The 27,044-nt window shown below is 54.4% G+C and overlaps 9 protein-coding genes across 9 annotated transcripts; 3 read left to right on the top strand and 6 right to left on the bottom strand.

Annotated features, from left to right (window-relative positions):
- Positions 1–50: 50 nt before the first annotated feature.
- CTAM01_00230 (uncharacterized protein) lies at positions 51–2,025 on the bottom strand (the record flags this gene model as incomplete). Its single annotated transcript, XM_060516284.1, has 2 exons — positions 51–1,556; positions 1,792–2,025. 2 exons carry the CDS (start codon positions 2,023–2,025, stop codon positions 51–53), a joined length of 1,740 nt encoding a protein of 579 aa, XP_060388910.1.
- An 886-nt stretch (positions 2,026–2,911) lies between these two features.
- CTAM01_00229 (uncharacterized protein) lies at positions 2,912–4,371 on the top strand (the record flags this gene model as incomplete). Its single annotated transcript, XM_060516283.1, has 2 exons — positions 2,912–2,972; positions 3,023–4,371. The coding sequence occupies 2 exons, from the start codon at positions 2,912–2,914 to the stop codon at positions 4,369–4,371; spliced, it is 1,410 nt and encodes a 469-aa protein (XP_060388909.1).
- A 48-nt stretch (positions 4,372–4,419) lies between these two features.
- On the bottom strand, positions 4,420–6,258 carry CTAM01_00228 (carboxylesterase; the record flags this gene model as incomplete). Its single annotated transcript, XM_060516282.1, has 4 exons — positions 4,420–4,616; positions 4,680–4,737; positions 4,798–5,874; positions 5,962–6,258. 4 exons carry the CDS (start codon positions 6,256–6,258, stop codon positions 4,420–4,422), a joined length of 1,629 nt encoding a protein of 542 aa, XP_060388908.1.
- A 1,461-nt stretch (positions 6,259–7,719) lies between these two features.
- CTAM01_00227 (uncharacterized protein) lies at positions 7,720–9,111 on the bottom strand (the record flags this gene model as incomplete). Its single annotated transcript, XM_060516281.1, has 1 exon — positions 7,720–9,111. The coding sequence occupies one exon, from the start codon at positions 9,109–9,111 to the stop codon at positions 7,720–7,722; it is 1,392 nt and encodes a 463-aa protein (XP_060388907.1).
- A 1,181-nt stretch (positions 9,112–10,292) lies between these two features.
- Positions 10,293–13,720, bottom strand: CTAM01_00226 (DEAD/DEAH box helicase; the record flags this gene model as incomplete). Its single annotated transcript, XM_060516280.1, has 12 exons — positions 10,293–10,330; positions 10,414–10,519; positions 10,570–10,654; positions 10,709–10,813; positions 10,871–11,098; positions 11,145–11,588; positions 11,643–11,870; positions 11,923–12,026; positions 12,160–12,609; positions 12,668–12,850; positions 12,902–13,167; positions 13,465–13,720. The coding sequence occupies 12 exons, from the start codon at positions 13,718–13,720 to the stop codon at positions 10,293–10,295; spliced, it is 2,493 nt and encodes an 830-aa protein (XP_060388906.1).
- Positions 13,721–19,665: 5,945 nt separating this feature from the next.
- CTAM01_00225 (uncharacterized protein) lies at positions 19,666–20,264 on the bottom strand (the record flags this gene model as incomplete). Its single annotated transcript, XM_060516279.1, has 2 exons — positions 19,666–20,008; positions 20,209–20,264. The coding sequence occupies 2 exons, from the start codon at positions 20,262–20,264 to the stop codon at positions 19,666–19,668; spliced, it is 399 nt and encodes a 132-aa protein (XP_060388905.1).
- Positions 20,265–20,514: 250 nt separating this feature from the next.
- On the bottom strand, positions 20,515–21,372 carry CTAM01_00223 (uncharacterized protein; the record flags this gene model as incomplete). The annotated part of the gene is made up of 3 exons (XM_060516277.1): positions 20,515–20,674; positions 20,789–20,942; positions 21,294–21,372. The coding sequence occupies 3 exons, from the start codon at positions 21,370–21,372 to the stop codon at positions 20,515–20,517; spliced, it is 393 nt and encodes a 130-aa protein (XP_060388903.1).
- Positions 20,663–21,166, top strand: CTAM01_00224 (uncharacterized protein; the record flags this gene model as incomplete). Its single annotated transcript, XM_060516278.1, has 1 exon — positions 20,663–21,166. The coding sequence occupies one exon, from the start codon at positions 20,663–20,665 to the stop codon at positions 21,164–21,166; it is 504 nt and encodes a 167-aa protein (XP_060388904.1).
- A 143-nt stretch (positions 21,373–21,515) lies between the features above and the next one.
- Positions 21,516–26,756, top strand: CTAM01_00222 (BAH domain-containing protein; the record flags this gene model as incomplete). Its single annotated transcript, XM_060516276.1, has 5 exons — positions 21,516–22,311; positions 22,434–22,917; positions 22,975–24,832; positions 24,888–25,284; positions 25,336–26,756. The coding sequence occupies 5 exons, from the start codon at positions 21,516–21,518 to the stop codon at positions 26,754–26,756; spliced, it is 4,956 nt and encodes a 1,651-aa protein (XP_060388902.1).
- Between the last annotated feature and the right edge of the window lie 288 nt (positions 26,757–27,044).

Here is a 27,044-nt window from a genome sequence, read left to right as displayed (position 1 = left end):
ACGGAAAATGGAGAGAAACAAAGATTAGAATGTGTCATGAGCTCAGAATACTATTGCCTCCCCTGGAAGTGTTGCATAAACTGGATCGCCTGCTCAATGGGATAGCCGATGAACACTGGACCCGTGAAGACCATCTGTGGCACGCCGTTCGGCGTGTACTGCTTGTTCGCGTCGAGAGGTGGGTTGATGAATGTCGGTTGTTGAGGGGGTGCGCTGTAAGACGGCTGCGGCTTCACAGGCGTCGATGGTAGTTCGATAGGTTGAGGATCCGGTTCAGGGTGGACAAAGGTTTGATCGCCAGTATTTGGCGGAGGCGACGCGAAGCCCATAGCAGCAAGTTGAGCGTGATCGAAAGGGCATTTCCCTGCAGGCTTTGGCGGCGATACATCTTCGCCTATCTCGTTTGACATGAGCTTTGGAGCTGGTGTAGGAGACACAGGCTGGGCCTCTTCACGAGCGGCTGCCATCGCTGCCATCTTCGTATGATCGAAGGGGCATTTGCCAGTCTTTGTCTTTGGCGCTGGTGTTTCTTCGCCTTCAGAACCAGATGGCATAAAGACGGGTGCTGGAGGAGGCGAAAGAGGACGCTCTTCGTCGCCCATACCGTGAGGCTCGTAGATTGGGACCGAAATACCCCATGGACGGCTAGGAGACTCGCCTACTCGAACCTCTTTTAGCGTTCGGTCGAAGTGGCTCTGTCGGGCCTCATCTGCATCTTCGGGCTCCGGCTGAGACTGCTCGGCATCTTCTACCGTCGTGTCTGTGACAGCCTTTGCCCAATTGTGAACCCTCTCATTCGAGGCCCGTTCGATTTCTTCCTGCTCCTGCTGTGACTCTGGCAACATTGGCTGATGTAGCGCACTAAGCCCCTGAATCATGTTCACTAGATTGCCGTATTTTGCGTCCAGCTTCTTGATTTGCACTTCATTCTTTTGGTATCTTCTCACACAGACCTCGTGACTGCGAGGCAACTCGTGCTTGTGTGTCTCGACGTAGTGTGCAATCTCTTCCGGTGAGTGTTGGTCTAGGTAGCGAATCGGACATTTGGCCGGGGAATCGGCAGCGCCGGGAGCCGGTTGAGATGTTGACTCCTCGAACATGGCGGCACAGATGGGGTCCGCAGAGTGGTGCGGAGTAGGGTCCTGGGAGCCCTTCTCAGCGTTTTGCGCTTCACCATCGCCCTCGCCTGCGCTGTCCGCCTTCTGAGAAGAGAAAGGACATTCCAAAGGCCCCTTCTTCCCCTCGATCGTGAAGTCTTGCTCAAGCACGGTAGACATGGAGGTTCCGGTCTGTGCCTCACGAGAAGAAGTCTCTCTGCTAGAGTCGCTCGTCTTACTCGTTTCGCCGATTGACGTAAGCTGCTGGGCAACGCGCCGACCGTCTCGGATGATGAGAGCAATCTGATTCCGGGTATCCAGCTTGTTGCGCTTCGGTAGCGGTACGGGGTTGGCGTCTTCTAGCGATGGATTCGCGAGTTCTGGCGGCAGCTGTAACTTTGCCAATACTTCGGAGATTTCGGGGGCAGCAGGGGCATGTTTGTCGGCCAAATACTGGTACTGCGAAGGTCGGCCGATTAGCAAGGTTTACCACCGAAGCTGGCCTGGAGGCGAAAGCGATGGGGGAGTTGCAAAATTGCAAGTCAGAAAATGGTAAAAGGAATCAGTCTTCGCCCCTTGTGTAAGGAGCTCTTGATCTAGAGCTAAGGTTGTTCATCATGTTGGAGGTGGTGAGGAGAGTGTCGCAAAGCAGTGGCTCTGCTGACAAACCCCTGCGCGTTTCGTTTCAACTCACCTGCTCGTGGGCGAATCTGAGCTTGTGCTCCAGGATCGTCTTCCTGTCGGTCAGGATCTGGACCTCATCGGCAAGAGCGTTGAAGGATTCAACAAGCGTCGTAGTTAGATGTATGTAATTCATCCCACTGTTGGTGGCTTCGCGCTCGGAACATGTGGAATGGGGCATGAAGTGGCGGGAAGAGAAGGTATTCGATGTTTGGGTGGATGGGGAGACTTTCCTTTGGCAGCCCATCGTGCACCAGGCGCTTCCCCAAGTTGGGACTTGGTAGGTTCGCTAGAGAGACGGCGCGCGTGGAGTCCGACCCAGGTTTTGCCGAGCCGAGCACCTTCGGATCGTACGCGGGGGTTGATGTCATTGGTGGATTGTCACCCGGAATCGGAGCTGAGCTTATGTAATGAATCTAGAACATTGCTACCTCTAAGAAAGTGAAAGTGAGGCAAGGAATGGGAGTTGAAAGAAATTCCTGCCTAGCAACGGATGGCCCGCAATGTCGCCAGCATGCTTGCTTCTTTCTACGCGCGTATTTTATCGTAATTCCAGTTTTGTGTAATTGCATCGTGCGATCGTATACAGGTCTTCTGTTCTCTCTCTCTCAAACCTCACGTATTACCAGTCCATGTCGGTCCCTATGCTCGAAATTGTTCAGGACGCCAGCACCTTATGCTCTAATGAGCAGTTAACATCTCTTCTTTCTAGCCAACTTCGAGAATATATAATCAGTTGCATATGCATATCCCCGTGACTTCTGTAAGAAGTCATTAAAAGCTTATCGACATATACCTTGGCACATAATTGCTTCCAAATTGAGAGCGAATTCTAATTCCTGAAAGTGGAAAACCTGAGGAGTTCAGTGATCGAATGCTTTCCCTGAAGGTGCTGTTCCTGAAATGCGATGCTCACAGTGTCACACTGTGACTGACCCGGTTGCCCAACTGAGAAGGTGCGACATCTCACGGCACTTTATCTTGCACCGCCATCTAGGCGGGGTTCTCAAGGTCCTCATGCTTGCGTAGTTGCCAGCATCAAGTCTAGTGTTCTTGTTTAAGCTGTTTTCTCTGCGGTTTTCCCGCTTTCCTGTGCCGTCACCAAGCCTTCACTTTACCACCACCGGCTCAACATGGCTTCTAAAGTAATTAGTGCGGCGAAACTTCTCAGCAAGAGGTCGCATGTCATCCCAGGTAATTCTCCATGTAGGATCGTCTAAAGATCAGCACTGATCAAACGACAGGTCAATTCCTCGTGTCTGAACTCTTCTTCGAGGTTCCAAAGGACTACAGCAATCAAGCTTCGGGCGTTCTTCAATTGTTTGGCAGAAGTGTCACTAAGCACGAGAGGCCAATAGTCCCTCCGACAGAAAGTGAGAAAAAGCAGGCAGAGCAGAAACCATGGATGGTGTTTCTGCAAGGCGGGCCAGGGTTTGGTAACCCAGAGCCTCAGGACAGTCCCATCACTCGCACTGCCTTGGATCGAGGATACCAGGTCCTGTTCTTGGACTATCGAGGAGTTGGACTTAGCTCTCCCGTCTCCGCTGCTACCTTAGCCCTCGAGGGCAATGCTCAGAAGCAAGCCGATCATCTCAAACTACTTCGCCAAGACAACATCGTCAATGACCTCGAAGCCGTTAGAGCCTATCTTACTGAAGACTTCCCGGAAGAAAAGAAAAAGTGGTCCCTCTTCGGTCAATCGTTTGGCGGTTTTGTGTCTCTCACCTACCTTTCGAGGTTCCCTCAAGGCCTTCGGGAAGTCTTCCTCACTGGCGGTCTCGCACCTGTCGGCAAGTCGCCCGAGCAGGTGTACGAGGCAACCTTCAAGAAAGTCCAGGAGAGAAACCAAGCCTACTACCAAAAGTATCCCGAAGACATCGAAGCCGTCCATCAGGTGGCTCGTTTCATACAGGAAAAGAAGCAGGTCAACCTCCCTGGCGGCGGATACCTCACCATTCCAAGACTGCTCACTCTTGGCCTTGCCTTTGGTGCTCATGGTGGACTCGACTCGGTGCATTCGACCATCCTCAAGCTGAAGACGGACTTGGACCAGTTCGGCTTCTTCACGCGCGCGTCCCTGACGGACGTTGAGACGGCAACGTCCTTTGACAGCAACATCATCTATGCTATTTTGCACGAGGCCATCTACACTGATGGACCGGGTTCTGTCTCCAACTGGGCAGCCTACAGAGTCGGCAAGTCCTTGGAGAAGTTCTCCTGGTTGGCGAAGGAACCCGCTATCTCCGAGTTCACAGCCCCGCCTCTCTACTTCTCGGGCGAGATGATCTTTCCCCTACACTTTGAGACGTACCCGGAGCTGATTGAATTGCGCGAAGCTGCCGAGATCCTAGCCAAATTTGACCAGTGGCCGGAGTTGTATGACCAAGAGAAGCTGCGCGAGAACACGGTGCCTGTGTACGCCGCCGGCTACATCGACGACATGTACGTCGACTACGAGTTCGCCAAGGACACGGCCGCGCTCGTCAAGGCCAAGGTGTACGAGACGAACCAGCTATATCACTCCGCGCTGCGCGCCAAGACGGAAGAGGTGATGAGGGAGCTTTTCAAGCTTCGTGACAACCCAATCGACTAGTTTGTACCTCTATTCATCACTTCACGCATGTACATATCTAGAATCGCCTCAAATGGGTATCTTCGCAGCCGTCCTTTTCCAGAATCCACATCTCTTCTCTAGTTGCCCCAGGTCAGTAGTCGCGAACCCCTCAGGGTTGACGACCCATTCCTTGCTGTCCTTGAGGGGCGGCACACCAGCTTCCGTTGATGCCGACAGTTTGAGCGCATTCGGGTCACCCGTTTGGAAGAAAGACGCAAACGCCCCTGCAACAGTAAGTGTTAGTGATGGTATTTTACCGTAGGCAACATGCAATCTTGTGTACTCACCGGCATAGCCCTGGTAGCGTGCTGGGTCCGTCTTTTGCACGGCATTGACCTGATTCCACTGCATATCCGTTAGCAACCCACCGACTAGATGCTTTCCTGAAGAGGCACCAAAACTCACCCAGACGGTATCGCTAGCATGTTTGGACGGGTTGAGTGAGTATTCGCCCAACCAACCCCCCTTCGGCGCTGCGCCCGAAAACCAAAACGCCGGACACGACAGAACGACGTCCCGGTAAATGAGTCCGGCCCGCACATACGTCGTGTTATACGAAATCGTCTCCGTCGTGCCAGCCGCAGGATACAGCCTCTTGACGCCCTCAATCTCGCAGTCGCCAAAGCCAGGGAGGAACCCCCTCAGCCACTTGTCAAACGAGGCCTCGCTCGAGTTGAACGGCGGAGACCCGACGTCCGTCGCGCTCTGGAGCCCGCCGGGCAGGAAATTCTCGCCCTCGTGCGTGTTGTGCATCGCGAACGCCAGGTCCATGTTCACCCGCCCCGCCGCGGCGGCCTCAGAGAGCGGCTCCCTGAGGAACTCGCCGTCAATGACAGGTGACCACGTGAAGGACGACGTGTTCGTGACATGCGAGCTCGAGATGGCGAGGCTGGCGTCCCGAATCGTCTGCACGTCCGCCTTCTTCAGGCAGGCCAGGCTATCCTCGGCGCCGGCGCATCCCGTACGGGAGGCGAGCTCGTCGTAGAGAGCCTGTGCCTCGGGGCTGTCGTAGGCGTACGTCTTTGGCCAGAACGGGCTGCTGGCCATGGCCTTGCGGAAGAGCTGCTGCTGCCCCCCGCGGCCGATGGCCTGCGCCAGCACGCTGCCGCCGCCCGCAGACTGGCCCCAGATGGTCACGTCGTCCGGGTCACCGCCGAACTGCTTGACGTACTTTTTCGTCCACTTGAGTACGGCCTCCTGGTCCAGCAGGCCCGGGTTCAGATCCGACTTTGGGTCCGCGGCGATCTGCTTCCCGGGGAGGAGGCCAAAGGCGTTTGTGCGGTAGTTTGGGTAGATGAACATCATGTCGGACGAGCTTGAGACGTTGAGGATCGGGTAGGCCGAGGGCGGGATGCTGAAGTAGGCCGAGCCCTGGATGAAGCCGCCGCCGTAAAAGGTGACGACGACGGGCTTCAGGGGTTGGTCTTGCGTCCAGGGGCGGGAGTAGAGGCCGAGGTACAGACAATCTTCGGAGCCGTTGACCTACGAATGCGCCCAGGATCCAGTCAGCACAACATCTTCTTCTTTCAATGACTCAACACCCACGAAACCACAAGATTGAGAACATACCGTCCGTTGAGGGCACATATCAAACGGCTGGCTAGAGTCATACACGACACCCTCCACCGCCGCGGGGGGCTGCGGCCCCCGGAACCGGTTCTCACCCACGGGAGGCGCCGCGTAGGGAATCTTCTGCCAGTACGAGATGTTATACTGGTCCGAGTAGGCGCCCTGGAAGTTGCCGTAGTCGAGCTCGGCCAGGAGGTGATTCTGCTCCGCCTGCGCCTGCAGAGCGGGGCCGGAGGTCCTAAAGGCCGCCGTCAACGCCGTGATCACCGTCGCTACGGTTCCTGAGATGGGCGCCATTGCGGTACACGATCGTCGGGGAGGGTGGAAGATCCTCCTTTCGGCGTGGGGTGGCGGTGTTCAAAGAGGGAGGAGGGTAACTTCGATGAGCAGCGGCGGACTCGACTCGACTCTCACGAGGCTTCAGCAAGAACGCCGGAAACGAACTGGATGGGCTTTAGCTGGCGCTGGTGGCTGGAAGACGATTATTATACCTATGTAGAGACAGTTCGCCCCCCGTTGCAACCGATGGCCGCCCCCCAGGGGAGCCTAAGGAGGAGGAGGAGGAGGGGGTCAACCAATGGATGTAGGTAATAATCTAATCCAAGCCTGTCTGCCCAATCTACACTAGTTTGCATTTCCACCATACGTAGTACATCCGCCGTCCGGGAACAGAGGACCAATTCGGGGCCTGTTCCGGACGAAAGCATCGCGAACAACCCCCAAGAAGCAGGAAGAATGTAGAAGCTGTCATTGTTGCTTTCCTTGTGCCTGGTTCCGTGTGTGGGGTAGCTAGCGCCGATGGTGGGGATCTTGGGCGGACAAGGTTTCCCCTCTTGATAAAGCTGTTTTTCACTGGCTTCCCCGGAGCTGCGGAGCTTCGAGCAGCGCTGAACAGCCTGTGAACCAGTGTCCCCGACTCCCCCAGAATCAGCAAAGCTGGGGGTGACGGGGGGTTGGGGTTCGTTCGGGGGTGGTGGGCTCGCGCCGCTCGGTATTTCTGCTCAATCATGCCCCGAAAGTATTCGTATGGATGGCAGATTCGACCATGCAATTTCTCCGCCGCAACCATTTACTTTTTTCTCTTTCTACTTGTGATGGATCCAATGGCATCAATGACTCTCTTACCCTTCGCTTCTGCCGACTCGCTTGACACTCGCGGGCCCGCGTGGATGCGACGGCTAGAGTCTGTCCTAATATCGCGATGCAACAAACCCTACCTCACTAACCTTCCACTACCTATTCATTCCAAAATTGACCGACCGCTTTTACCCTGCCGCCACGGCCCCGGCGCAACGCAGCGCAGCGCGCCGAGCCGGGCTGCTGGCAAGAAAAAAAAGGGTCACATGGGCCAAAGACCTGCATGGATTTTGGTTCGATCGGATAAACGGGATGCGCCTTTGTTTTATTTCAGTAATTTCTTCCCTCGCTTTCCATCCAAATGACGGGGTAATATCTCTTTCCACAATGAGGGACCCGTCGCCGTGGGACAAAGGCTCCCGAACATGGGGCTCCATCGAACAGAGTTTCTTTCGCCTTGACCACTCGACCACCCATGTAGCAAGCAACGTCTTCGCTTTCCTCCTTTTTCCCAACAACATACAGATACAACCGCCTACTACCTAGTCATGTCGACGACGATTTCTTGCCTTCATGTGCCGCCGTCTCCATATTCTCCTCTTTGTTGAACAAGACAACCATGGCAGACAATCCCTATAGGGCAGACTCCATCGAGAGAAAGCCGTGCCTTTTCCTGAACACTTAAACACCAAACGGTCCTGGATGCCAATGATGCGGCGGCGGAGGCGGCGGAGGCCGCATATGAGGATGCATAGGCGGCGCAACCGGCCACATAGGCATGACGTGAGGGTGCGTCGCCCGTTCCATGGACGGTAGCGCCCTACTGCCTAGATCCTCCTCTCTTCGAATGGCTGTCTCTCGGAGCATAAGAGCCGCAACTTCTGGATGCCCAATCAGAAATTCCGACGTGAACTGCGGCGCTCGTTGCCAGAGCAGAGGCTGTAAGAAGCCAACGCGCGCAAAGATCATCCTCAATAATGGGTCAGATTCAGGGACGCCGGCGTAGAGCTTCGAACAAAGTTGCAACACAATCGACTGCGCTGCATCAGGTCCGGCGGATTCGAGCATGTCGATGCAGTGACGCTGGATCGCAGTTTTGAAGTCATCCATGAGGAATTTATTGGCAACAATGTATACCTCTAGACTTAGCTCGTATGTGAGCAGAAAAGTCCGCATGTCTTGGCCTCGTATACGGTCGCCATCCGCATACTCGTCGTTGGTAGAGACTGGCAAACCGACCGAGGGCGTTGACTCTGGCGGTGTGATGACTTGCTGTCGGCTACGGCGTCGGCTGTGTGGCTGTAAACCTAGGGGCCGCACTGGTGGCATGGGGTTGATGATGTGCGGCGGAAGGTGGCCCGGAATCGGCCTTGCGCGACCAACGCCACAGTTCCAGCATGGCGGGCCGATGGTTGTGGTGCAGCGCGGACATCTGCAATCTGGGCGGTGTGTGCCTGGCTGTTTCCGGTTCATGCGGTCCCATTGCCGCTCCCGCCGCCGTTGCCGCCTCTGCGCCCGGATTCGACTTCTGGCACTGGCCTCACTGGCCTCCGACGATGACACCTCCGACTCCGATTCGCTTCGGTAGCCAGAGTCTTGTGCTTTCCCTCGTTCTGATGCCTCGCCAGCCAGTGCTGACGCTGCTGGCTTGATAGGAATAAAGCTTCTTTGGTAGAGGAAGGCGACGAGAAAGTGGAAAATGGCCGGATCTTCTTCTGGAAAGTCCATGGATTGGGCCTCAGCTTCTCTGAAATCTCCGCAAAGGGCTTTTCGGAAATATTCCGTCGCTAGCAAGATATTTCTGTGTACATGGAAAATCTCTTGATTCGGCGCTCGTCCAACTCGCAAGGGGACGATGGTCGAACTGTATCGACCGTCTGCTGAACTGAGCCACAAATCTTCGCTAGGGCTAGGATCATCTTTCCGTTCGTTCTCTTCATGTGTCTGATCGATGACAACGACGTCCGGGAACCCGGTCGGTCGTGCTCTCATAACATCGCCCAGCGTTCGAACGGCATCATCTGCATCAGCACTGCTCCCGCCAGCACTATGGGCATGGCTCTGAGTGGACATTTCGCAATGCAGTCAGTGTACGAGGTTGAATCAGTTCGACTCTGTAGGAACTGTTGCGAGGCCGGACCTCACGATCTTGTTTTCTGATGAGCTGTAACAGGTGACCAGAAGAGAAAATGAACAAGTCGAGTCGAAGAACCACGAGAAAACAAAAACAAGAAGGAGAGAGAGGAACATGAGAGCGCATTTCGGAGACAAGGAACAACCGCTTCATATAGCTTAGACTTGTACCAGACCGAGGTCAGGCAGCCACACCCACAGCTATATGCAAATGTCGAACAAGACGGATGAGGGTGGGTAGCTCGGTGGGCGGTGGCTGTCAGACCTTTGTTGGTCGCGAGCCTTCTGGGCGCGACCGCCAACTACCTATGGCGAGGCGCACCTCGGCCACTAGAGGTCCGCCGGACAAAACCCTTTCGGGACAGAGTCAGATTCTTTGCTTTTCCCGTCTCCCCTGCTGTGTAACTCGCGCATGAACGGTTGTGTTGTCGCATAGAAGAATCGATTGCATGTCAGGTGCCACCCGGGATTTGCGCTGGGTTTGCCATTCCTAGGTCGATCGGTTGTGGCTCTATTTCTCTAGCGAACATTCCCAGGAATGCCACCCACCTCGGTCTGCTTCCTATGCAATCCGTCGCCGTGGGTGTCTAGGACCCAGGTCAGTCTTGGTGTGGGTGCCTGTCTGGACCTATGCGCACCTCCGGAACGGGACGCAGGCAAATGCAGCACCGTACTGCGGGTGCCATGTGATGAACCTGAGTTGCGTTTGGTTGTCTTACACCGTTGCACCTTTTTTTCGTGTTGGTTGCTGTCGGTCTACGGCTTTGTTCCAAAATCGCGGCTAGTCAGACCACTGAGAAGCCACGGGGACCCAGAGTAGCGGTGGGAGCGGCCCTCTATCACACGCACTTCGCGTTAATATCCGGCCCTGCGAATGCGGTGGGAGGGGCCACCATCCGATGCAATGCAGGTTAGGCATCTTCGTCACCAATTATTGGCGGATGTGCGACGGCATGCATGCGCATCTATTGCGGGAGGTAGTAAAAAGAGCCTATGAGCACCATAGCCAAATGCCCGGGTACGATGTACCAGCTTCGTAACGGCCGCGGTGCTACCAAGCTGCAAGTAAAGAGCGTGCTGTAGGCCGCTCCAACCGTTGCCAACAACCTCCGACATGTTGGTCATTCTTCCTCATAGACTTCCTGTTGCATTTGAATACCTGTACGCAAGTATAGTCAGCTGCTGTGCTAGCCCGACTTACAGTCCACCAACGGCGCCGATATGTCTCTCGGTTTGACTTACGCCACAGTCGGTTGGCCGAATCCGAGATGACCCTGGCCTTGGCCATGAGTTTTCCTTCGTATTTGATACTTTCCTGCTCCTTGATGCGCAATTTACTTGGTTGAGCCTGTCAAACAATGAGGTTGTTATCAATCAAGAGTTCCGTCGCCTGCTTACCTGCATCAGAATTGGTAGGAGCTCGTTGGGATCAGCATTTGCGATGGCCGCAATGCTGCGAAAACCGTTCTCCCAAAAGACTCTTCTGTTCCACAAAGTTAGACGATATTCCGACGCATTCCCCGGTCGCGCAACTTACGCTGTCCGACTCTTCACAAAAGTGATCTTTGCCAAGGCCAGCAAGTCGGCTTTTGCCCCAGCTCTTAAACGGTCCGAAAAGTGATCTAATGCAGCAGACATAACGCTGGCCGATGCGATTAGCGATTGATCTACTACCCGTGTGGCGAGTAGTTCGACTTACCCCCAATCCATGTATTCGCAGAATTTGATCATTCCAGCCGCAAACCCATTGCAAGTTTGGGATAGGGTTTGAACGGCACCTCGCGGCACATCGTACTTTCGCGCCACAACGTGGATGGGCATCTCGTTACACAGGTCTCGTAATTGAAAGGCCATGTAAAACCGACGGTGTACACGAACTACTTCTTTCTCCTCAGCAGTCGTTTCTTTGAGTGCACTACCCTGCGCTCTGATCACGGTTAGCGACATCAAAAAAGGGCGCGAGGGGTACCTACAGCCGGTTGATTACAGCACGCTTAAGCCCAAGGAAACCGAGAACCCTATGTCCACTTTCATCCATATTGTCCATCTCGTTCCTGAAGACTTGCCAGTTGATGTTGATGCCAGAGTCCTGGACGGGTGTGAAAGTGTAAAGGATATGCATCTCTCCGTCCATAACAAATGCTTGAAGCGCCCTTTCCAGTTCCTTGTGGATAAAGACACCATCTTCAGGATCCAATGCAGAAGCCACAATGGCCCTCCCAAGTTTTGTCGGTTGGTAGTTCTCGCAGTCGTCTACGGACACAAAGCCCATGTTCGTCAGATTTCTGAGGCTGACCTCGACGCAGTCTTGGAGGGACTCCAGAGGCCCAGAGTGGCTTAGCAAAGTCTTTGTTATGTACTCGTCCAGCGCATCTCGGCTTGTTGCTAACCGTATGGCAATGACTTCCAAAAGTGCTCTGAGTACTGTTAGCACGATGGATACTACTGCGCGTTTATGCCGAGTCTCTGACCTTTGTATTCGCTTTCTGTCCGTCATCAACCCGCTTGTGATTTGCGGTATCTCAGCGTGCATCAAGTCGACAACCTGCTCAAGATCGTCCTTTCGGCAGCACAGGTAGGTTTCTCCGACTTCGTCCTTTCCCTTGCGACCGGCCCGTCCACGCATCTGTCTGAGCATCGATGGCCCTACAAAATCTCTTCCCATACGAGCATTGTGAAGAATTACTCGTCGTGCCGGCCTCAAAGCTGTCAGCAAATCAACACACGATTGTGCCACACCACTGGACTTACAAGTTTATGCCAGCTGCTAAGCTACATGTTGCTACACACACTTTGAGTGTCCCAGCATCGTATGCATTGGCGATGATGTCTCGTTCTTCCGTGGTAAGACCCGCCTGCAACATTTAGCTACTGATTCGATGACACGGCATCTAATGTAAACTGACATCTGAATATGATTATGTTAGTTCTTAAGCTTGTCAAAGTTTCGTGGTTGGACTGACGGTGAAATGCAACGCCCATGGGTACCGTCTCTTCCAGAACAGGATCGATACCTGTTCCGAGACTACGCAACTCGGCCATGAGTTCAGTCCTCTTCTCAACTAGACCAGATTCGAGCTCGTCTAGAGCAGGCATGACTTTGGCAATCCAACGGGCGTCTGCTTCACAGCCGTAACGACTGCTGGCGAAGACCAAGGCTCCGTAGCCAGCCTTAGCAGTCTCGCTAGCAAGTGAAACAACAGCGTTGAGTACGGGATCTTGGAATTCCTTGTGACCGGAAGGTTCTATGCGTCTTGTGGCTCTTGATCCCGTCTTTTGAGTGGCTGTATTAAGGTTCTTGGCCGTCTTCAGCAGCTCGCTTGTCGTTGTCGCTGGGTATATGTTGCCCTCGTAAACGAGATGTTCTTCAATCGGCACTGGACGATAGCGCGTTTCATACGAATGAGCTCCCAGCCACGTAGCCAAGAGACTGATGTTCTAAGATGTCGTGTCAGAATATGCCGTGGCTGAAAATCTGCAGCAAGATCGCACCCACAGACATGGTAGCGCTCATGCCGATGATTTGCACCGGTTGAGGCAGGGTGAGCAACTTTGTGCCCATTAATTCCATCAGATACCCGCGATGGTCATCGTCGATCATGTGAAGTTCGTCAAGGACAACTGACTTTAAATTTTTAATGGTGCAATCATCTATCGCCGTATTGACAAGTGCGTTGGCCTGTCGGGTCAAAGTTAGCTGAATCCAAGGCGTAGGCCGTATGCTTCCCACCTTCTCTATGGTACACACGCCAATGTCAAAGTCGGACCAAGTTGGCTTAATCTTGCTTCCCCCAAAGAACCCAATGACCCTGATCGTGTCTTCGTCTGCTCGCTGCCTCCAGATGCGTTTTTCGTCGTCAATCTCATCTTTTGGTTTCATTACGCCCTGGACGATGTTTCGAAGCCAACGGACCTTTTCCTGTACAAGGGCGACATAGGGTAGAACCAAAAGGACCTTGGCGTTCTTTTCCTCGAGCACCCTCTTCAGCATCAAAACTGTCGTCTCGTCAGTCCTGTGTCAGCTAGAATGATGGACGAACTTGCCGTCAGCCACGAGAGACTTTCCACCTCCGGTCGGAGCACTATAAACGAGGTTTCTTTCGCCAGCGAGAAGCCCCGGTCCGCGAAGGCATGCTTTTTGCCATGGATACATTATTTTGATACCCAGGCTGTAGAAGTTCCGGACCAAGGAACGTGGAAGTCCATAATACGGATGGGCAAGAGCGAGTAAGGGATCCGAAGACGACGAAGGCGTGGGCTGGAGCTCTCTTCGCTGTGTGTATTCAGATGGACCTTGAGTAGCCGCCGGGCTCAATGAGATGATCGGGCTCGCGACAAGCTTCGGGGGCCCAGGTGGTAAACTTGATGCTCTCTGCACTAGCGAGGTGTGACTGGGCAAGATTGTTGGTTTCGGCGCAGTGGGATGGGCAGACTCAGCACGAGGTCGTTTCTGCCCAGCAATTGTGGTTGTCACGGCGTGATATCTCCGGCCTTGCTCCTCGGCAACCTCGACGGATGTTTTGTGCCAGATGCTGTTATTAGTGGCCATTGTGAAGCAAGATGTCACCAAACGTCAAAATGCAGTCCATTGAAACAGGGCAAATCCAAATTTGCAGTTAGATGCAAAAGCCAAGGCAGCAAAAGGACGAGCAGAGAAGTGAAATGGAACGGGTCCCAGCATCAGACTTGAATGTTGTTGTGCATGGGACTGCATCGGCAGGCAGCTACTTCCTGTTGGTGATGCAACGCTTGTTGCTGAAAATTGGGGAAAGCGCGTCCTGCAGAACGTGTGGAAGGCAGCAGCAGGGATGACCCGCTTCTGCTCGGCCACGCGAAATCATGTGTTGGAGGATGTGGTTTGGTTACCTCAGCATCAGCACCGTGACGGAAGACGGCCGGTGTGGCAGGTATTACCTCATGTGCCGCCCGAAATTTAACCAGGTGAAAGTCGAGCTTCTGGAATCGGCCGGTCGACGGGGTCGCAAATACGTACTCTACATAGACGCACCGGTCAGACCGCCCCCACTTGAGGCCGAGCCACACTTCTCACACCCAGTCTGGTGGAGTACCACTGGTGACCTGCGTGGCTGACTACCTACCTTACTCCATAGACCAGACGTGGCACTGACCTTCCATCGCTGTTGCAGAAATCTGTTGGAATCGGGGCCGACTAAGGTAGGCAGTCAGGGACTGGACTAGATAACCTTGAGCCGATGGGGGCTACGGGCTGCCCCAAGTGATGATTAGATTTTGAGGGGAGACCAAGTTCGCTTGGCCCCGGGGGGGGGGGGGGGGGGTGGGGGGGGGGTGGGGGGGGGGGGGGGTGTGGGGGGGGAGGGGGCGGGGGGGGGGGGGGTGGGGGGGGGGGGGGGGGGTGGGGGGGGGGGGGGGGGGGGGGGGGGGGGGGGGGGGGGGGGGGGGGGGGGGGGGGGGCGCTTGTCTGAGCTGTAAGAGACTGGACGGGATGAGATCGGGGGTGCGGAGGGAAGAAGTCTAGGTAGGTAGTCTCCGTTTAACGACCATTGGCAATGGAAGACAAGAACCCGCAGTCGAAAAGACAAAGGGCAGGGCGGGACAGGTCAGCCTCTCAGGGCGCGTTGGGGGCAAGGGGGTCCGGTTCCTTTGTAAGAGGCACCGGACAGGTGGCCAGCAGCAGCCATCAGGAACCCAAACTACACCGCAGAACAAATTCGTTTGGGCGAAGGATGATCCAGGTTCCAGAGCAAGTGGTATTGGAGCATTGGAACCATACGGTAAGGATTATACACAGTAAGGTAAGGTAAGGGAATGGAAAGTATCGGGTCCCCAATGCCTAGCTTTGGTGAGGAGCAAGACCCTGTCACAATACAGGGATCCTCAAGTTGGCCCCACATATTCCTTAACGCTCCGTCATGGCCTGCCACCACCAGTGATCACGACCCCATCTCCCAATGACGAAGATGGTCAGCCAGAACGGCTCCCCTCCTTCGATGACCAACACTGTCGCCGACGTAGAGTGAGGCTATTCGTCAACCTGATGGATACAGCGAGCTAAAGCCTGACTCTATGTACTGGCAGCTCAATGACTGCATCGAAAATTGTCACCTCGGTCAAGCCTATCCCACGTCTTGGCCTTCATCTTATACCTTTTCCCACATCGATGCAGCCAGTTGCACCTGTAGAGCCAGTAGCAGTACATCAGCTGGAACATACCTTGTGCATGTCACGCTCGGAGCACCAGATTCGAGGGCAGACATATGCTGCGTAGGGACTAACTCCGGCACAGGCCCAGCCAGGTTCGAGGTCCAATATTGTCAATTCCAGTCGGGGCTTCGATGACTCGGCGCAGGGCATATGGTCATTGGTCCGACCGGGTGAGCGATTGCCTCGTGTGCCTTGGTGCGTTACCGCTGACATTTAAGTGAAAGTCGGATCTTCACGATAAAAATGTCGCGCTCTCCCACTGCCTAAGTTGCATACGCAGTATTGACCTTGGGTTCCATTCGATGAAACGAGTCGGGGTTCAAGGCAGCGCATAACTTGGAAGCCGGTAGATTAGGAGTGATTGGAAATGGCCGGGAATGCGCTTGTTGCTGGTCAGCGATCGGCCCCTGGCAACATGTGGCATGTGGTGCCCTTCCTTTTTTCCCTCTCTTGTGCGGCGTGCCGGACCAACCGACAAATGCGGTCAATCTTATCTGGTTTTTCTGACGTCCCCCGTCTGCCGCTAGTGGGCTTCACCACCGATCGCGAAAGCCATTGCGTCCAAATAATATCCAGTCGACAGAAGCACTCCGGGCAGCCATCACGATTTTGGTCGTTTCAATCCCTTTCATCTTGTATGTCCCCTTGAGAGCAATCGTGGAAAGCTGCGCGCGATGCTGAAATGTAGGCGCTCGATTGACTCGTGAACGAACTGCTTGTATTTTCGACCAAGGTAGCCACACGTAGCTAAGGGTGGGATTCGATATCGTGGACATTGCTGAGAAACCCAGCAAATGGAATGGCAGTATATCCCCATCGCCAGGGAGAGAGAGAGCATTCGATGGCGACAAAGAGGGTAAATGGATTTTTGGCTCATAAGAAGAAAGACGTGGCCCATTCGTCGTTCGGCTCCAGGGCTGCACAATCCAGGCTTAGATTGGAAGCAGCTGCTTGTACGCCTTGTGGGTGTACACACCCGTTGTCGATTGCACACCACGGAGAACTCCTCACCTCATTAGTCGCGCTCGCCGAGGCTGGCCCCCCGTTTGTTTCGCGCGATGCGGTCGCTGCCGCCGATGGCTTGCGGCGCGGTCGTGGCCCAAGCTGTGAAAGCACCAACTTCACTCCGCAGTATCTCTGCTAGAGACAAAAGCAAGTAGTGCCCTTTTGTTTCCCTCTTCAAATAAAACTGATGTGAAGGTCCTGACACCGATTGTGTAAAACCTTCAAAACAAGTGTCTTGGAGGTGAGAGAACGAGAGAGAAAGGTTCCTCCAGGTCTCCCATCATCGTTGGGATAAGGTACGTTCGAATTGTCTTAGGTAAGGTAGTGCCGCAACTCCTGGAATGGTGGAGGAAAGATACGTACCTCTTAGTCGTCTGCCAGCGGTCCCTTGCGGCTCCACTCCGACGTCCAAGTCGGTACGTATCCGTTGGGATACATGACCATGTACTACGTACCTTACCTGTCTCTCCACGACGCCTTAAACCTCAACGCGCTGAGTCTCCGTGCCAGGAGGGAATGGGTCGAGCTGGCTTGTGGTTTGAACTTTGAAACACATCGTAGTATTGTTTGCGCTGATGTGTCTTCAAACCGGACGGTCGCCAGAAACGTCAATAGGATATTGCACTCGCCTAAGAACAAGTCCCGGGAATGCGGGAGCGGGACCCAGTGTGCCTCGATCTCATCTGTAGTCCTCAAGTGCTCTGTGTGGTGGTGCGCGCGCCTTGCCTCGGAAGCTGGGCGGGCAACGGTCGGCATCTGACTGCTCTGTCGATGCAGCTCTCGCTCTGCTGATTGAAACTGTCGCTCTTTACCTCTCATTGATTCTCAGACGGGAAACTTGGTTGCATGGCTTGGGCGACCCGCCATTTCATATGAGAACGTTACAGTGTCAGACGGTAACTCAGAGTGTAGGTTTCCCAAGAAGCTAAAGACCGATGCAAACATGGTCGAGGCCCAAGGCTGATCTGCCGCCAACAACGTGCCGTATCCGCACAGCTCACGTGCAAAAATCCATGTCGTTTGATTCTGCAGAATAGTGATTATTAGGAAGATATTGACGATGTGGAATTGCATCCATCAGAAGCATCAGCTGTGTCTCGACTTGGCTGGGTTTACAATCAGTGCTGGGGCTGGTAATTGACAAAAACCCAGATTGCATGCCAGGCGAACTGGCACACGATGGGATAATCCGCCGAGAGGTGAGGTTCAGATTAAGGAAAGGGGTGAGGGTGGCAAAGGAAGGGTGCTCAATACCGACAGCGGGGGACATTGGAAGCGTTGCCGTGATAACCTCCGGAATTTGTTACCCCCATGTCGTGCATATAAGTTTGACAGGGCTTTGATGAACATAACCAAGCTCAGTGCGAAAATCGTAGTAGGGAATGGCGGATCAATACGGTCGGTCTGTTGTCCGAAGTCATGCTATGACTGATTGGAAAGGGGAAGAAAATTGGACAATGGGGGGTAAGAAAAAGAGTACCAAGGGAAGACAGCATACGTATGAAGTTGGGTGTCATTAATGAGGCACCGTCCCATCCGGTTGGTGTGCAGGTCAAGTTGAGCCAGAAGTGACCACCTCATGCGGCCACCATTTTGTGGAGAAGACAGCCATCTAATGTAGGGCGTCGATCGGCCAGCCTGGAGCAATATGCGAATACAGACATAATTAGTTGGCTAGGAAAGCAGAAACAGGCTCGGTTGAAAAGGCGCCTATTTGATTGAGGAAAGGCGAAAGAGAGGGAAAACCCAGGCGCTAGACGGCGAGAGCAGGAGGTGCTGTTGATTTGATATTGGGGTGGGCGGCCAAGAGCCACCGAGTATCCCAGGAGGTGGGATGGAAATGGAACCGACACACATGGATGATGACGGGGGTATGGACGACATCTCGTGGGCACATCCCTACGTGGTAGGGAGCCCTTCGTTTCCACAGGGTTGGACAAGCCGGGGGTGCAACGAACCTAGGAAGGGCATCGAAGGACGAAGTAGGCGAGTCGTTAGCCTGTTGAACATAAGCAGCAGCCTTCAATCAGCAAGCAACAATTGAGGCAGAGGAGGCGCGGCGACTGCGATAGTCAATGTTGTCAGTCCCTATGAGGGCCTTCGCACCTGCATTCCTTTGCTGTGCTCTTTGTCACCGGATGAGGAGCAGGAAAGATATCGCGGTGGCTCTTCAGGTCAAGACGATCAAGATGCTGATCAAGATTTGACTGGATGATGCCGGACAACGTTTGAGATGTAAATTGAGTGATGTGACATAAGAGTTGAAGAGGAAAGACTGTCGATACCTTGACCAGATTCAAAGGCAGGCGCGATTGGGAATGAAAGTGAAGGAGGAAAGCAGGAAGGAGAACTAGTCGGCTAGGAAAGGCGGGCGATGTCAAAACTGCAGGGAAAGTGCCAAAACAGATGGCGAGATGGAGGGACAGACAGGATGGACATGGTCCTGCTAGGTAACAATTGTGTGGTGAAAAAAGACAGCCAAAAGTGACTTTCTCGCACCTTGCCATGAAATGCCCAGGCAGTCGCCTCGTGCCGCGCTGCGCTGCGTGTCTGCCAAAGTACTCGTACTTCCATGCCAAGTACTGTGTGCGTAGAACCCCGACCCATACCCAGACCCAACGAGCCAGCTAGCCCCGGCCGGCAGGCTCTCTGAACGTCAACGTCGTTAACTCGACTTGATCACGAGCGAAGCAAATTGAAGAGACTGATAGCTCGCATCCGATGAGGCCAAGTTGCTGGCGCGATTTGATGGTACAAGGTGCGAGAAGTATTTTATCCAGAATTGATTCGGCAAGTCGGATAGCAAGAGATGTGGTCGGGGCAAGGTATCTGATGTCCGATGAAGGCAGGGTAGCGTATGCACGGAGAACGGGTACCAGCCAAGGTACGTCAATACCTTAGCTATCAAGCGAGCGAGCGAGTGAGCGGGACACGAAGAGACAGAGACATGGCTATTTTGCTAGTGTAGTTAGACAGGGACAGGAGACGACGGAGACCATAGGAAGAGAGAGAGAGAGAGCGCGCGCGAGAAAGAGAGAGAGAGAGAGACAGAGACAGAGACAGAGGGCGCGCGTGCGGAGGGACAGACGTCGCCTCATGCAGGTCTTGGGCATCGTCCACTCACACTTTCGCTTTCTTTCCCACTCCCCATCTGTTTCTGTGTCTCTTTCTCCTCTTGTGGGATATTTCCTTGACAACCTTACCTTGAAGGTGCCGCACTCAATCAATGGAATCTGTCGTCTCTTTTCCCTCCCTCCGTCACGCACATACACTCGCGCGCACCTCTGCGGACGCGAATGAGTAAAACTATGACTTGCTTTGACTGAGTTCGGGGCTAGACCCTTGGAATCGATTGAAGAAACTGAACGAAGAGCAAAAACCGCAGCAAAAGTACGGTGACGATCTGATAGAAGGCAACGGGTGGTGAGATGGACGGGGGGGCGTGCGGTTGGATTCTGCGGCGTTGGCAAGCCTGTGGTGAGGTGTGAGGTCGCCGGGCCCTTGCCCGGTCTTTGGTGCGAGAGTGATGACTGCGGGAGCGGGTACAGAGGTACAGAGTGGATCCATCTGTATCATGCAGGTCGTGGAGACGTATCGATACCCAAAGTTGCGCGTACTTTGTGTGTAGCCACGAGTAGCATTCCCCGACCTGCAGCAGATCGATACTTCTCACCTCCCACGCAGCCCCATCCATCCGCAAGAGAGAAAAAAAAAAAGAGAGCGAGGGGGGCCTGCCGCTGCTGCTTTCTCTCTCTCCTGCTTCTGTTGCTGCTGTTGCTTCTTTCCTGCTCCCGCTGCCGCCCTGCTGGCCCAGACGGGACTGGAGAGGCATTAGGTACTTTAGCTTACCTTAGCATTGGTCTGTCGGTACGCAGGTACGTATCCGTACATTTCCAGATTTCCATATGGCGCGCACACACGCACTCTCCCTCCCTCCCCCCATTCTCCCATATTAATACTACTTGTCCCATCAAAGTCCCTGGGCCCTTGCCCCGTGTGTGTGAGTACCTTCCCATAGATTAGCTGGGGAGAGCTACATACCCACCCGACTTCATTGCGTTGCGGCAGTGGGAGCCATCCATCGTAGCAGTCGGTCTCCGTAGCGGCAGCCCAGATTTATGGATGAGGCAAGACAAGGCAAGTCGCAAAGCCAGGTTAAGGTGGGAAGAGCAGGTAGGCCAATCTATCGGTAGGCAAGTGGATGAGGTAAAGACGGATCAGGTGCAGGTTCGTCGGTGCGTGGTGCTTTTGCTTTGCTTTGCTTTGCTTTACTCTGCTGTGGTTGCTGGTCCTGGACATGGACATGGACCTGGACCTGGACGGGACTTGGTGCCATGCCGGCGCTGCTATGAAAGGTACACCGTACACCTACACACCTCAGAACAAAAGGCAGGTACGGGGTCGGTCGACCTTCTTCGACGTTTCTTACCATTTTGCCTTCCGCTTGTCTGGACCTGGACCCATCTTCTTCTTCCCGTCTCCTTCCTTCCTTTCCACATCACTTCCTCCCTGGCCCATCTTGACCACCTTCACAAACACGCTCGATTTCGGCTCTCCAGCTGGCTCCATTGCTTCCATTCTCCCTGGTCGCGCGGATCCGTCGAACCTTCCTCGTCGGTTTCCTACCTACTGGGGTCCCAGCTTCTCACTCGCCCTTTGCTTTTCCATCGTCTCGTCTCTCACACTCACATCCTCATTCATCTACACCACCACACCTCACTCACTTCACTTCACCTCACCTCACCCATCACCACCGCCCACCACGCTCAAACCCAGACGCACATCTCTACTTCTCCCACATTCATAATCCAAATTCCACACTCACCCGCGTCACTACCTCCACGCGCCTTCCCCCCGCGACTTTCTTTTCTGGTCCATAGAGCTCCAAGCCTTTTACATATACCGTTCTTCCACACCTCGACACGGTCACTCACACATATCCATCTCCATCTCATGGGTTGCGTCTGGCTCACGGCCGCCTGCCTCACCGGATAAGTCGACGTCGGGTCCCATCTGGCTCAGCCTATGGATCGGAGCCTCCGCCGCCTTGCAGACGAACTTCACCCTGTCGGCCCTCTTGCATCTCGTCACCCGCGGGAAGGGCCCCGACATAATTCATCTCACCTCCCGCCAACGCGCAGCTAGCCACCGCCATCATGGCACAGAAAAACCAAACCGCCAGCAGTTCTGACGACCAATCTGCCAGCGCCACACCGTCTGCACAAGACGCCTCGGATTCCACGCAGCCTGCCACTTCGGGCGCGTCGACATCCAAATCAACATCTGCCGCCCAGAAATTACATCAGACTGAGCTGGACGCCGCCCTTCGCAACGCTCAACCCACGACCAAGTCATCTGCCATGGGCTTGGACCAGTCTTCAAAGGACGCTGCCGCCTTTGAAGCCGCAAACCCTTATGGGACGCGGTCACGAAACCGCACTGGCTCATCGCGCCCAAACTACGCCGAGGACAAGGATCTCGATGTCGACATGTATGATTACGCCCCAGAGAAGAAGGATCAAGAGTCCAAGAAATCGGCGCGTCACAGTAATGTGTCGGCCGCGTCCATCCAGGAGAACGCGCGACCCAACGGCTCAACCCGCAAGGCCCTGCCATCTGACGACACAAAGTCGACCGTCCCTCAGAACGGAGCAAAGGACGTGCAGCCAGCAAATTCCACCCCGACCACGCAAACACCGGCTTCGACAAACTCGACGCAACCCTCAAAAAAGCGCAAGGCTGCTTTACACGCCGCAGCTGCGACTTCTCAGGCTCATGCTTCTGCGACGGCCTCGTCGTCTGGCGCCAGCACAGGGGCATCACGAAAAACGGCGTCGGGTCCTTACGCTAGCTCTTACGCAGAGACGAACATGCTCAGTTTCGAGAACTCCGGTGCAGTCCCCAGAGATGGAAAGTTGGTGGCGGATGACGGTACCGTACTAGCACCCAATGGTAAGACAGCAACAAACCACACACGCACCTTCACGTACCCTCACTCATCATCCTTACGCCTCGTCTTAATTTTTTTCCCTCCTTCTTCCTGGAGAGGATTGTTCGCTGATCTAGATTCACAGACAATGTCTATCTCGTGTGTGAGCCTCCGGGCGAGCCATATTACCTGGGTCGCATCATGGAGTTTCTCCACATGCAGAATAACAGCAAAAAGCCGGTGGATGCACTTCGCATCAATTGGTTCTACCGACCCAAGGATATCGGCAAGAAGGTCAATGACACCCGACTAGTGTTTGCGACGATGCATTCCGATATCAGTCCTTTGACAGCCTTGCGTGGTAAGTGCCACATCCTGCACAAGGCGGAAATTCCCAACATGGACGAATACCGAAAAATTTCGGACAATTTCTGGTACGAAAAATTGTACGACCGCTACATCCAGAAAAATTACGATCTGATCCCTACGTCGACAATTGTGAACGTGCCTGAGAGGGTGAAGAAAGTGCTAGACGAACGCTGGAAATTCGTTATTGTGGAGCAGGGCCGCGGAAAAGAGTTCACTAGTGCGGTGAAGTCCTGCAAGCGATGCAGCGGCTACTGTGCAAGGTTAGTCCGCCCACGCAGCAGTCTCATGGAGAGTTGGGGTCACTAACAGCATTACAGCAATGACTCGGTCGACTGTGCTGTGTGTAAGAAGACATACCACATGAACTGTGTCAGGCCGCCCCTGCTCAAGAAACCCTCCAGAGGCTTCGCTTGGTCCTGCGCTGCTTGTAGTCGTGCGCAGGAACGGAAATTGGAGGCTCGGCATACTCCCAACCCGAACAGTCTCAAGGAAAATGCAGGCGATGCAGATGATGAGGACTTGTACGACGACGATGATGATGAGATGCAAATCGACACCGAACGGACGAGTCCTGCTGAGGACGACGACGCCCATCGTACGGGCACTGCAGAGCAAATCTACCAAGCCAGCCTGTGGCCTTGGCGCTACCTTGGAATGCATTGCAGGCCCGAAGATGCCCTCGATTACGATGACCGAATTTACCCCCGCGCTAGCACTCGCATAGGTCCCAAACATCAAGCGCCCGTGCTTCCTTGGCCCGGCCAGCCTGTACAGTATCAAAAGCCTCTGGAGTTCAAGAGGACAGGGAAGAAAGGGCCCGGGCTATCGAAAGAAGCGCTTGCCGCTCTGGAGGCTGAGAAGATTCGACGTGAGAAGCGTCCTAAGTGGGTTCAAGATGAACCTGCGGGTTATGTGGCGAGAGGAGAAGACGACGACCCTGACGACCCGAACGCCACAGCTACACGCATCTGGTTGCCTCCCCCAGCAACGGAGAAGAATACTGGGTGGGAAGCCAAGCTCGACCGGTACATGAAAAAGGCGGAAGAGTTGACGGCCAAGTTTGGTCTGGCAAAAAACTCGACCAACTTCCACGATATTGCTGTGGCAAAGTACTACAGCAGTGACTTTGATGAAGATCGCGCACTGAAGGCGCTCTCGGAAGTGAACAAGGCGACTTTCAAGGAACCCGATCTGACGGCCACGGAACAGAAGAGGTTCGAGGAAGGTGTCAGCAAGTACGGATCCGAGCTTTATCTCGTCAAGCGACACGTCAAGACTCTTTCGCCTGGAGAGATTGTACGATATTACTACAACTGGAAGAAGACCCCGCAAGGCAAACAGATCTGGGGAAATTTCCAGAACAGAAAAAGCAAGAAGGAAGCCAAGAAGGCAGAGGTTGCTGCAAGCAAGTTGCAGGACGATATCGCCGATGATGCAGACGACTCTGCATTCGATTGCGAGAAGGCGGCAAGCAAGAAGAAGAGTTTCGTGTGCAAGTTCTGCCACACCAAATATTCCAGGCAATGGAGGCGAGCTCCCAATGCATCGGGAACACCTGTCAGCGAGGGCAAGAATTCCACCAAGGACAAAGGCCAGTACATCAATGCTCTTTGTCGCAGGTGCGCGGAGCTCTGGCGGCGCTACGGCATTCAATGGGAAGAAATGGATGAGGTCGCCAAAAAGATCGCTCAAGCAGGTGGTCGAGCCTGGAAGAAAAGACAGGACGAGGAACTCCTCAAAGAGCTTGAGGCAGCTAAGGAAATGCATACTTACTGGAACACCCCTCCGCCGGCCATCGCTCCAGAGCCGGTTGTGGCAGTTTCAGCGGCACCTTCGAGCGAACCTCCGCGGAAGAAGCTCAAGGGATCAGCCCCAGAGAGAGACTCAGAGTCGCTCGCCTCAGACTCAGCTCCTGCTGCCGCTCCACCGAAGAAGAAGGAAAAGGCGGTCGAGAAAGAGAAACCAGCGCCTCCACCAGTTCCAGAAATCCCGAAGCCCAAGACTATGCCTTGCGCAATTTGCAACCAGTTGGAGCCCTTGGGAGATCAGCATCTGTCGTGTAAGGAATGCAGACTGACAGTCCACCGCAACTGTTATGGAGTTGTCGACAACAGGCACCCTGGCAAGTGGACCTGCGATATGTGCGCCAATGACAAGAGCCCACAGGTTTCGATCGTAAGTGGTTTACCGCCCTTGACTAATCTCGTTTCATATGCTGACTTCTGGATAGCAATACAAGTGTGTCTTGTGCCCGATTGAGCATACTGAGCATGACTTCGTTGAGCAGCCTAAGATCTCTACTTCCAAGAAGAAATCAGAGAAGGAAAAGGAGCGCGAGAGAGTGGAACGAGAGCAGGCACAAAAGGCTGCCGACTACTACAAGAAAAAGCAGGAGGATGCCAATCGCCCAGTCAACCCCAGGGAGCCTTTGAAACGGACCGCAGACAACAACTGGGTCCATGTCACCTGTGCTGTTTGGACACCTGAGGTCAAGTTTGGCAATGCTAAGGCATTGAGTCCATCTGAGGGCATTCCTTCTATCCCTCGTGCCAGGTACGATGAGGTTTGCTTGGCCTGCAACCACAAAGGTGGTGCTTGCATTACTTGCCATTACTGCCGAGACCCTCGTAAGTACTGCTCATTCAACTTCTTGGATGCCTACTAATCGCTATTCCCAGTTCATGTTGAATGCGCTCGCCAAAAGGGTTATCTCCTCGGCTTTGACATCACCCCTGTAAAGGGGTCTCGCCGTGACCAGTTCAATCTCGTCACCATTAATGGCGAAACTGGTGTCATGTCCGCCACAGTGTGGTGCAAGGAGCACGTTCCAACAAAGAGCGTTATTCATCAGATGCACGACATTGTTGACGAGGATGGCCTCACTGCTCTACAGTACTATGTGCAGAGCTACAAGCAGGCAGATCTCACCTTGACTGGCACAGTCAGAAAGGCCAACCTGATGACGAATGCTGCGAAGATGGGAGGTGTTCCTGTGACGCCAAGCACTCGGCGAGCATCAACCACCACTGCACCTTCCAACGTTGTTTCTCAGAGTGTGAACAGCGAAACCCCGAGCACTCACCAAGCAGGAGAGAAGATATGCATTACCTGTGGCATCGACGTCGCTCTCAAGTGGTGGCCCATTGAAAACTCCGATGAGCGGGAACTCACCAATGGTCACTACGGAAGCCTTGGCTCAGAGGCTCAGAAGTTTGTCGAGCAGAGAAAGTTCCAGTGTCACAAGTGCCGCAAATTGAAGAGGAAGCCGGTTCCCCATGCACCCAAAGAACCATCTCCAGTCATCGAGGCTGCTGCGAGGTTGGTACCACCTCCACCTTTACCGGTTGTCCCCGCACATCACGCTCTCGCAGCACCTCCTCCGCCCTTGAGGAGCCCACCAACGACCGGCGCAGAGGCCAGAGCTCGAAGCCTCTCTTCATATGCCTGGGTTGCTCCGGCACCTCCTCCACAGCCGTCTGCCTCCCAGCCTGCAGCTCCGCATCCAGCGCCTGTGCCTGTGCCCGTGCCGCCGCCAGTTCAGGCTGCTGCCGCACCACCGCCGCCAAACCCGGCTCCAGCTCCTCACCAAGCTCCGGGTCCCTATGGCCCTCCTCCGGCACCAAGATACGAGTGGAACAGTCGCCCACCTCCACGTCATGGATCGCCACCACAGCGTCCTATTTTCCAGCCGTTGGCTAACCTACGTCCTCCGCCAATGATTCCAATGTCGATGGCCCCTACACCACCATCCGGTCCCAATGGACATATCGGCCAGCCTGTGCATCACGGAATGCCGCCTTCGCCGCTGATGGCGGGGCCCATGTCTCATGGATCCCATGGCCCACACGCACCGCCCTATGTGCATCCTTATCGGCAACCTCCTCACGGATCACCTCACGGCCTACCAAATGGCGGGCCTCAACCTAGAGGCCCCGATGCGTTCGCTCAGGGACTTCTACCGCAGCGTTCACCATACGGAAGTCCCCCAGCTCATGATGCCGGAGGTCCGCTGAGGACACCCGGCATGCGCCCTTCCAACGAGCCGCCTCGACCCGCGGGAGCGAGCACTAGTCCTTCTCTACGCAACTTGCTCTCTTGAGAGACTACGGCATGTTTCTTTCATTTTGCGACTTTGGGGAGTTTTGGAAGATGGTATGAGGTATAAGGAATGGTTGAAGTCCAGGGCCGGAGAGCGGAAACTCCCGCCCCGCTAGTGTAGATTATGCATTTCGTTCAAGCGCGAAAGAAAAACTTGTGTCAAGGTACAGACACGTTGTCTTGTGATAGCAACCGGCTGCACCGGGGAGGCTGGCGGAACGGGATGGGTTCCTTGTGCCAAGGGCGGTTGCTAGATGTCCTAGTGTTGAATAAAGCAAGTTCTCGAGTA

This window comes from Colletotrichum tamarilloi (genome assembly GCF_030869305.1).
Source record: "Colletotrichum tamarilloi strain Tom-12 chromosome Unknown Scaffold_1.1, whole genome shotgun sequence".
Lineage (NCBI taxonomy): Eukaryota > Fungi > Ascomycota > Sordariomycetes > Glomerellales > Glomerellaceae > Colletotrichum > Colletotrichum tamarilloi.
This window is presented reverse-complemented; position numbering and strand designations above follow the sequence as displayed.